At 39.3% G+C, this 11249-nt stretch overlaps 1 protein-coding gene across 1 annotated transcript in view; it reads right to left on the minus strand.

The window, feature by feature from the left end:
- The window catches only part of itga6a (integrin, alpha 6a), a gene marked incomplete in the record, with an annotated part of 21567 nt that overhangs the window by 6914 nt on the left and 3404 nt on the right, over positions 1 to 11249 (minus strand). The window contains 12 exon segments of the mRNA XM_014001227.1: positions 104 to 244; positions 3502 to 3671; positions 3749 to 3810; positions 3891 to 3980; positions 4062 to 4189; positions 4422 to 4516; positions 4611 to 4804; positions 5022 to 5235; positions 5742 to 5855; positions 5991 to 6237; positions 6339 to 6418; positions 6503 to 6627. Coding sequence (XP_013856681.1) covers positions 104 to 244; positions 3502 to 3671; positions 3749 to 3810; positions 3891 to 3980; positions 4062 to 4189; positions 4422 to 4516; positions 4611 to 4804; positions 5022 to 5235; positions 5742 to 5855; positions 5991 to 6237; positions 6339 to 6418; positions 6503 to 6627 — 1660 coding nt within the window.

Below are 11249 nucleotides of genomic sequence, written 5' to 3' on the forward strand. Positions count from 1 at the left end.
TGTGTGTGTGTGTGTGTGTGTGTGTGTGTGTGTGTGTGTGTGTGTGTGTGTGTGTGTGTTTCATTGTAAATAAAACCAGATGTTATTTTGCTTTCTTGTTTACCTCTGTGCTCGCTTTGAGTTGAGTAGGGTCTAAAATGGGCAATAACTCAAGGAGGCCATTTTTTGTTTTCTGTTGTTTCACGCCAATGACTTCTGCAGAAGCTTCAACGATAATGCTCCTCATCTTGTCCTTAATGTTGTCCTGTGAAAACCCCAAAGAGGAAAAGTTATGGTCAGGATAAAACAGGCTTCTGGAGTATGCTGCTGGTCTCATCTCAGAAGGGCGTGCCTCMTGTCAGGCCTTGAGACAAGCACCAATTCAGTGAAGAACAAAGTCATACAAGWGTTGCTCTCCCACAGGAAGTCAGCCCACAGCTGYTGCTGTGACTGGTCCTCATGATTCAGCAGACTGGCACTGGGTCAGGGTTGATCTCACATGGGAGGACCTCAAAATGGCCATGTGTAGAAGGACTGTATAATGGGGGACTGTCTCAAGGGGAGTTAAGTCATGCAAACTCAATATGACACAAAGTTCTCCACACTATAATGCATTGCCAGTGTGTCTCTCCACAACMTGAGTAGGACTGGTTCCCCCACCCCTTCTTACTACCTTAAATACAAGTCCTGTCATCTATTGTGATGCAAACCGAGATTCTATACTGATACATGATATTACAACACTYATCATGTCCATCTCTTGTGGAAACGGTGAACCCCTTGTCCAGCTGATGCCAGTCATTGAAACATGGTGCACAGCAATGCTGAGTGTTGTCAAAAGTCCAATGTGTGCGTCATAAAAGAAGTTGCAGATATTTTTTGTTTTGTTTTGTACTGCTTGATGCACAATACAACCTCAACAATCCTTCCTTGGTTTGGTTTGTCTTCAGTGATCAGACTTACACATGTCTGGATTCCCTAACCTAAAGGTGTTTTCACACCCCTAAATTGGGGATCAAAATGGCAGAGGAGAAATCTTTTACCTAATTGCACGATGGACGAAAGCAGAACCATAATTTTAATGCGCATACATTATTTGCAGTATTAAAACACAGTTTTTTCAACAATCAACAAGCAGCTTATCTGAAATATCAAAGCAAATACTGGCAAACAACAACCAGTCTCAAATGGCAAAGACCTATCACCCTAACACATCCATCCATCAATCCATCCATCCATCTGCATAGCTCATTAACACCAAAAAAAGAAGTCAGATGTCTGATTCAGAAAGCTATAGCATAACCTGCAGAGGTGGATGCAGGCTTAATGTTTCTGTGTGACTGGAAGAGCCTCTTAAAACCCCAACATTCTAGTCCAAAACTAGTCTTTGTCACACCAAAAAACATATACTTTCCCTTTCTCCTGAAAGATTTGGTGAAATATTTTTATCCAGAGTGAGTCTCCTGTAGGTTTGTGAATAAAGATGTAGATTTTTCTACCTTGTACACATTTGGGAACATTCACAAAATTATTAAAATCAGTTTAGACCATCAGGTTAGAGAATGTGAATACTTACTCATTTACAGGTCAGTCAGAAGAAAGAAAAAAATGCATCAAATCCAGAAACACATCTGGATGATAGGACATGTAGACAGTGTTTGCTAACCTGTAGGCTRCTGCTGTCCAGTCCTGTGTCATCACTGCTTCTCTGACTTTGGTCCCTCCATCATGGAAATGTTTTGCTAATTCAGCGCATTTGGCTGCATCTTGCACTAACCTTATTCTTATTTTCCCTTAACTTTACTGCTCCATCCATCTCTTTCTCCTTTCTTTTCGACATTTGTTAATTTTACCCGCTCTCCTTTCACCTTCTATTTCAAGTTGGGCCAGGCTGCTCGCATTGAACGCTTAACTATTCCACCGGATGAGCCTGTGTGGGTGGTGCAGCCGCTGGAGCTGCAGCAGCGTTTTATGAGGTTGATAAAAACAAAACGAACGTACCGGCTGATTCGGGATGGAACTGACCGACCGTTTGGGAATCCTCCTGAACGTCCTTATTGCCACCACGCCCCTGGTTGTAGGATTTAGCTTTTATTTAAGGCAAATAAGCCGAAYAAACAGTCTTCAACAATGTGTTCAGTATGAGCAAAGAATGAGGCAGAAACACGGAGAAAATTGTTTTTAACACGGTTCTGTTTGAGGCRGTGCACACTGAGTAGGAGCACATCCAACTTTATAGCAGTGATGTCCACTTTATACAGACTTTGAGTAAGGAATATGAGTAATTTTATTACTATTATTACTCAGAATGCATTATGCTGTAGTCCATTTCTTGTTTTTGGAGCAGTCTCCAGTCCGATTGGTGTTCACACAAGCATTCGAACAGCACCAGAGTTCACTTCAACATAAATGTCAACCCCGTCGGACGTTTACCTGTATAATGAGCCTCAAAAATTTGTAATAAACACACGCAGTGGTGGTGGTGGGGTGGTGCAGGCGGACTCTCGGCGGGGGAGATGACAGCACTTGAAAGCAGGAGGAAATGAGTTGGGAGAAATTATTTCTAGCAGCAGAGCAGGTTGAAAAATGGTTATTTTTTATATTATTTTTTAACATCCTACAGGCTCTCACATGTTAAATAAAATTGAAACTGAGGTTTTGTAAAAATCCGTAAACCATGAAAAAAATCCACGAGATTGCTCTATATGTCCACTGTAATGGAACTAATACTTTTATGTTTAAGCAAGATGAACAGCATTGACATGCTGTTCATCTGCAGATAGAATGATTAAAGTCAGAACAAGATTTGCTAACAACAGTCATTCTTAGATATCACTTGTGTTTATCTTTGCGTTTTCCATTGATCTTGTATCAAATCTTGCTAAGATGACATAATGGTGTTTGTTAATATATATATATATATATATATATGAGGCCTCTCGAGTAGTGTGGAGAGACAGTGACAGAGGGAAGCAGAGGCACAGAGACAGGCCAGGTTCTCTGTGTTTCCTGTTGTTGCAATAAAACTCAGCTGATCATCTCATGGAGTGCCTTCATTCTTGGACCACGTATTTCTGTCTTTGTTAAATAAATATTGCAATGATGGAAAATCCGTGTAAGTTACGGACAATCCGTACAACTTGACATGTATCCTTCAACTGAGCCAAGACCTCAGAGTTCAATGATGCATTCACTCCTCCCCAAATGAAACGGATTTTCTATGTAAATTAACTCGAGTTCAATTAAAGCAGACTAAACAGGGCTGGTGTGAATGCAGTCAGTTTCAACATCAAGTTACTGCAAAGTGTACATAATATGACCACCCAGCCTCAAGCAAACCAACAATGTGGAACCTATCAAACTGGTGAACTTTAAGTTCTAGTTACTGCCTGATAACACTGTCACTGAACTTACAATGCATTCCTCTCTGGAATGCTACATTCAAGTGAGCCTAATGACGGCAACTTACATTTGCCCTTGACTGCTCCAGGTTGATGTAAATGTGTAACAAATGTGATTTACCTTAAGTTTGGCTGTTAAGCTGATGCAGCTTGGCTTGTTTTGACCCTGGATGTCCATAGTGCCAATAAACTGGTTGTCAGATTCAGCTTGGGATTCGTTCAGGAACGTCACTCTGGAGTTCAGCCCTTGTTTCTGGCGAAGTCCATCTGCCTCAACAAAGTAACTGATAGCTGAAATGTGGAAATGAAACATGTTAGTATGAACAGCTTAATGTTTGCATGTGTGTACTTTTTTTTTTTGCACGTACTTAGCACTGGGTTGTAAAACTCAGGCTTCCCGTTGAAGGTGAAGCATGTTTCCACTGTGAAGCTGTGGATTTAAAAAGTTCATTTTAACAAACAGAAAGTTTTCTCTGCAGGGTTTGTTTAAAAAAATAAAGGAACATTTACCAAAAGCTGTTTCCACAGGTCGCACGACTGAGGTCAATTTCTTTTGGCAATACTTTGATTTGTTTTGTTATGGTAATGACTGTCCTTGCTCTGAAAAATAGCTTGTTAAGTTAAATCAAAGATATAAATGGGATTTTTTTTTCCACCTGTAATGTGTAAGCACACAGTTACCTGTAAATTACAACTGAATCTGACAGAGATCCTACAGCCAGATCTGGATAAGAATTACCATCCACGTCCATGTTGCCTGTCAGGGAATGTCCAAAGAATTTGATGTTGTGCTTTTTACCTGAAAGGGTCTGTGATGAAAAAGAAAAATATCACCAAAAACTATAACCTAAAAGATAGAATATGTGCCTTTGTAAATGGACCGATCAAATAATGCTCTAAAAGTTGCATCAAAGTTGTCTGAGCTGTGGCGAACTGCAGCAGATAGAGTGGGTTTATTGCAACACTTCCACCATTTACAGTGAGACCAACGCAATCCACAACCTCAATGGGAAAAAACACTTGAAATCTTTCAAAACCAACCTGCGCAGGAGGGGTTTGGACTCCTTGTGCAGATCCATGATAAATGAAGACCATTCCTGTCCCGTCATCTTCCAGTGGAGCTCCAACTGCAAGATCTGTGCAAGAAAAGCAACAAAAAAAAGTTTACTGAAGCACATCTGATCATACAAAACATGTACAGTATAACATGCAGGTAGTTAGCTGTGTTACCTCTGTAAGAGTCTTGATTGATGTCTCCGATGTCCTCCACTGCCAGTCCAAACATTGAGTTTTTGTTCCCATTTAGACGGACAGGAGAGACATTTTCCCAAAGTCCGGCCTTGTTAATGTAAACATAAACAGCTCCACCAATGTCTCTGCCCTTCATATAGAAGTGAGGGGCTCCAACAACTATGTCCTGCCATCTAGATCAATGATGGAAAAGTGGGGGTTTAATATTTGGCAATAATATACAGAAAAAATGGGCCACCGGTGCAGAAATGTGAAATTTTCCTGTGTTTACCAAAACAATAAAGAAATTGTGGTCCTTTATCAAACTCAAAGCCTCCAACATATATATAATTTTTGACTTGGGTAAATTAGGTAGAAAATTTGTTTCCAAATTGTAAAAAAGTCACCTACCCATCACCGTTTAGGTCAACCACAGCCACATCGTATCCAAAGGAAGATGCCAGTCCCGGCCCGTACAGAACATGCTCCAACAAAAGTTTGCCAGAGAGTTCATTTTCTCGTTTCAGCAGGACTACAGCTCCACTGTGATTGGCTCTTGGTGCTCCAGCCACCACCGTCAGGTCACGACTTTTCATGATGTGGTGTCCCGAATCSAGAGAGAATCCTAAAGTTGAAGGCATGTTTCAGATGAAAGTCTTTTGTTTTGCACTAAAACACAAATTTGTACTCTCTATCTTCTTGCAGGGTCACTAAACTGTAGGTCTTATTGTTGCCCTGAGAACAATGTAAAAGTTTTAAATGATTTTCAGGAGTTTTAAAAAGCATTTAAAACATAAACACTTCTGTTTTTGTGATCAACTCTCCCACTTTATAACTTCTGGTTATATCAATTTAAAGACTGCAGGGAAATGATCACACAGAAAGAACAGTATGTCCACATTTTATTATTTACATGTAKATTTTATTGTAGTTTTATGTTATATAGAAATGGGGGGAAAGTGGGGCAAAAAAGAAATAGAAATAAACTTTTTTGTTTTACAGTGTGCAAATTATTCTAAATTTAGTGTGAAAGTCTTTTTAACAATACAATACAATACTAATACTGTCCTATGGTTTCCAAATAAAGAAAATTAAAATAGATGATATACATAATATGAAAAATATACTCACCAAGGTAGCTGTTAGCAGGTACAGAATTGAGCTCATCTGCAACCTCAAAAGGGCCGTCTTCAAATATTTCCATTTCTATTAAAGTGTTGTTTCTTTGGTCAAGTTGCACAATACCTGAAGAGGATTTCAAAGATGGTGAATGGATGAATTTCATAAATCAAAGATGCAGATATTTTGTTGCTTTGATGCAAATGAGATATGCTTCGACTGCATTTCATACAAAGTTGGAAACTCTTAGATAAGAGTTACCCTGCCAGTTGAAACCTCCCGGGGCTCCAAACACCACATAATGGTAGTCCTTGGTGAAAGTGGCTGCTAAGCCCTGCTGGCAGAATCCATAAAGATGATGGTCTTTGTTCCTGCCATCACAGAAGGTCCACTCTCCTCCGTCCGTACCAGAGGACAGGTCAAATGTCAAGTCCTGACTGAAGAGGTAACAGCGCCCAGGAGTGGTGTGAGTATCTGAGGAAAGCTTCTGATAACGATGAGCACATGTCTGAAACGACATCATTTGAATGTGTTCAACTCCATTATACAGTATGAATAAGAATGGAGMTAAAAAACACTGAAGGAAACAGTAGAAATATTTTGCTTCACCATGATCTTTCCCCCAGGTCCCTGACTCTGAACAGTCACACCCATCCACTGGTTCTCTTTGATCTCAGTTTTTGGGTCCTCTGTGGACAAAAGAAGCAAATCAGTTGTGTTATTTAAACAGRCAGCTGTAGTAGACAGATAGGTACATGCAGGTAGGTTTTCACCTTCATTATCAAACTCAACACGTTCACAGCCAGCAGACTGCGTGATTTCACACTTATAAAGGCCTCCAGTGATTTTGGACTTCTGACTGTTTAAAGCCTTGGCTTTGGGGGCACCGACCAGCAACCTGAGGACAAACAAAACAAAAAATGTGAATTTTCATAGGTTTGGGGATAAATAAACATGAACAGGAACAAACATGCCCGTTTGTCTCAATGTTCAGTCAAGCAGTCAACAACTGGGACTGTCTACAGTGAAGAACAATTGGCATCCTGACAGGCGGCTGTTTGAAACTGTTACTACGGAACAACATCCCTGGTCCCTTTCCTGTTGGGGTCCTTTGTTACATACTTGTGCTATTTCACAGTGTTTCCTGTCAGTTTTCTTGTTATCAAGCATGTTTRTTTAAGAAGCACATTCAGGAATGACAAATGACCCAAGTGAAGACAAAGAAACAGAATATATTTCATAATTATTGAGGTAAATTAAACTATAAACCTCAATCTTGTTCAACAGAAGTAATTTACAAGTTCACTGAATWTCAATGCATTGAGTGTGGCTACAGTTTAAATTATCACTTTTCTGTCAATACAGGTTGTCTAAAACCGAGCCACCTCAGAATATTAGAAAAGAAAAAGGGAAACTCTGATAATATTTAGTGTGTATTGTCTGCTTAAATGCATTTATAATTTACATAAAGCTTTTGATATAAAATACAAAAAACATAATTGTTCATAATTGGGACCAGGACAATTGGGATGGGGCCCAAAGGGCAATCTTCACCCAGTTTCATCACATGTACCAACCCCTAAAAACTACAAAGGTCTGAATAACACTATTTCAATATAGTCTTCTTGCATACAGTATGGTGTAAAGTTTATCTGCAAAGACAAAACCGACAGCATTACGATCAGGACTATGTTTCCAGCTTAAATCTGTTGTTGCGCAGCGCTCAGCTGACCGTGCGCACACACTTGCAAGCTGGACTTTATGTACTTGATGCTTATGTTGGTGTAGTATTCTCCAGAAGGCAATATACTTCATAACTATAATGATGCAAAAATGAGAACAAACTCTTGATAATAAATTAATAAAGTATTTAAATGGTGATCACAACCCGTGGAGAACAGTCGGAGGGTTTACACACATGTGCCAGCTCTGGAATGTGATCATGAGCCTGCCTGACACCTGAAAAAAATGTTTTAGCTCTGATCCCATCGGTCGACCAAAGCAGCCTAAAAATAAAAAAAGAATTTAGTATTTTGTGCCACATCTGTCCCAAATCTGTGCGCAACCATCCATTCTCAGATCCACACTGACAGGTTGTGGAGGGGAAAAAAAACACGTCTATAGTCCTTTTACAGGTCCGGGCCAAATGCTCACCTATATTTGGCCCAGAGCAGRTAACTTTTCCTGCCAGTGCTAAATAATTGCGCGGAGTTTGTCATTATTTGCTGTCCAAAAGCAGCTGGAGTTTGTTGCTGCGCTGTGATGACAGATCGCTTTGGAGAAAATACTGCCAGAYGAGGAAATGTGTCATTTTCCTAATTTTCCCCCTCAAAATAAAGTTTGTTGTTAACTAAATTACCTAAAYAGTTTGCATTACTCACCATCTCTTGCATAAAAACACTGGGTTTACAGTGCAAGTTTCTGACCTGCTGTTACAAACTTCACTGTGAATATTATTTACATTACAACACTCGTGTCGATATTGATTCAGGAAAATAATGTCCGCTCCATTCATATTTATGCTCATAAGCGGCTGCTGATGAACTGAAAAATATCAAAAAAAAAACAAAACAAAACAAAACAAAACACCTTATTCATGACTGCAGTTTGTTTTACTTTATTTGCAGCTTTTCCAAATCTGATGACTGTCAATGTACCCACTGAGATTTCCATGTGGCAAAACTGAACGTGTGTGCCTGACGTTCAAGGTGCGTGCGGTGACGCATCCCCATCCGGCGCCACTGGCACATACTGTACATAACTGTATAATGCAAAAGTAACAATGATGTAAAGGTTTACAACAGAGAATACACATGAACCAATATAAAACAATTGTAGARATTACAATAAAGTTGTTTTAAGACATTTGAGTTCTGATTGAATCTACACCCCATCTGGACTAGCCATTAGCTCATCAATCTGATCAGAATTAAACTCCATTCCTCCAACATAAGTAAAAAAAAACAACTGTCTACTAGGGTTGGGCAATATTGGCAAAAAAAATTAATCACAATTAATTGCGGTATTTAGCCGATAACGATTAATTTGACGATTAATCCCCTGGAGTCCCTGGACACCCTTGTTTCGTAGCCACATGACCAATTTAGTGGGAAAGATTTGATCTTTGTAAAAAAAATTGTCCTAAATTGTGTGAAAATTACAGATTTCAGGCTATACATCATATTTTAAATTGTGCTGATAGATAAATAAATTACAGAACTTTATTTTTAATGTTCGTCATATTTGAAGCGGAGAGGAGCACCGAGTGGACTGACCGGAGTAATCCCCGGTCAGTCTGCCTGGTAGCATTAATCATATTAATTGTCAAGTGCCAAAAAGTAATCGATTAATGTTTTTCTGATGATTAATTGCACACGATACGATTATGCCCAACCCTACTGTCTACAACAGGTAAGGTAAAAATTGTTCATAACCTTCCCACATAGTCCCACATCACAACTATTCCTTTAAGATGACTCAAAAAAAAAAACAGCGCTGTGCTGTCATAGGACTACAGGATGTGAGTCACTACAGACGGGGTAGCATCAAAATATTTTAAACAAATGAAGGCTGCAGTAAAGATAAGAGAAATGTGAAGGRCAGGATGACAGTCTGGTGGTTTTGGATATTTAAAATGCATAAACACAAGCAAGCAAAAGAYATCATGTGTGAGCTCATCAGCAAATTCACAAAGCAGGAATTTCCACAAAGGAAGAAGAGGAAACCCGCTGCCCTCGTCTCCTCCCTGTGACCCTGCAGCTCCATCTGTGGCCCGTCTATTGATCTGTGTGGCTCTTCATTAGCTAAACAAGAACTCTCCAGGAGAATGTCCTYGTTTTTCTTCTCAAACAAAACCCCAGTGACGGTTACACCTCTGAGCATCAGTTCAAAGTGAGAAAGAAGATTTACTGCRGAACTGAGACAATGATGAATCTGGTGTCTTTACATGTAAAGCCAAAGTGAATTATTCATGTCTAGGTAAGGAGAAAAAAAAATTAAAGAAAAAGTAACTCACACATTCATCCATTCCTGCATATGCTAACTTTAGATCAGCAAAACCATTTGATAAACTAAATCTGTAATAACTGTGTCATCAAATGAAATCAGACAGCAGATAAAAATAAAAGAATCGTCCAGTGAAGGTCCTTCAAACACATCTTTCAAYTCCAAAGTGTCCTTCTCTATCGCTGACAGCTACATAAAAAAAACTCCTAGAAGAAAAAGTGCTTTTCATATATTAGTAGAGCAGTAAAAAAAATGTGTGCAGCTTAAAAGCAAAGCATCACAACATGTAGAATTTAGAGCATACCTGAGGACAGTCAAACATACCTTAAGGTATTTTTTTAGCTTTCAAAGAAGCAGCGTTTGAGTGCTGCAGCTGACTTTTTGCACCAAAATTTAATGCAACGTAAACTAAAACTCTGGCGAAACAGGCAGTAGGCAATTCTTACTCCTTTAAGAGATGCTAGGTGTGCATTTTTAGTTTTATTCTTCACAATAAAAACTGTTAACTTGATGTGACAGATGGTTTGTTACCCAAAACCATGTGTGAAGCCGTCCAAAGAATCTCACAGTCCGCCCATAACATATGTGAAAAATGCAAAGTATCTGCAGGCTAGGATAGGATTACTGGATGTACTTTTTTCAGATCACACTGTATCGGCTTTCAGAATCAAGTTTGTTCAAGTCCTGGTCCAGTGTGAAACCACATCTCGTCACACGGCACGTCTCAGTGAAGTGTAAATGGGAATGTGTAGCGCTTGGTGTGAGCTCACTGGTCTCTGTTAACAGATGTGCAACAGTGCTCCCACAGCTGTGCACTCAAAGCAAGAAGACCCGCTGCAGCTGTTCTAACTGACTGGGTTTACTCTGATTGGTGCTGACCCGGGAGCGTCTAGACACACTTCACAGAATAAGCAGTGAGAAGTTTGCAGAGCTTTTTTATATTATTATTTTAGATTTAATTGACTTCTCCTTTACCAGACTAACTTCATTTTTAAAGTTTTACTGAGATGTACTGATTGATGTGTTTGGACCGCTCAGGTTACACGTGCACAGATGGCTGTGAATGTCCTGCCCAATGGCCTTTTTATCTGGTTGCAAAAAGAAAAGCCAGATCATTTACTYAGTGTGCTATTCGTTGGAGACATCTGAGTGCCTCTCTGGCCGAGACTAATATGATAGGGAAAAAATAATAATGAAGACGATCAAAAGGCTGTTTTAAGTAATTAACATCTCACCTGTTATAGCTAGCTATTTGAACAACCTCAGTTTGAGGAAACAGAGTCTCATTCTGACCGGCTGGCACATGAGAACAAATATATTTTGGATTTGAATTAGACTTAGTCTTGGTCTCTATTGAATTTGCTGTTAGCTCATGAAGTCAGACAAATTTAAACTTGATTTTTTTTTTTCAAACTGAGGTCATACAAAAACCTATCCACAGAACCACACTTTAAAAAAACTGAGCTATCCTTTTAGGGACTATGTTTTCAGGTATATGACAGAAAAGGTAAAAGT

The sequence above is a fragment of the Austrofundulus limnaeus genome, unplaced genomic scaffold (assembly GCF_001266775.1).
Source record: "Austrofundulus limnaeus strain Quisiro unplaced genomic scaffold, Austrofundulus_limnaeus-1.0 Scaffold9, whole genome shotgun sequence".
Taxonomy (NCBI): domain Eukaryota; kingdom Metazoa; phylum Chordata; class Actinopteri; order Cyprinodontiformes; family Rivulidae; genus Austrofundulus; species Austrofundulus limnaeus.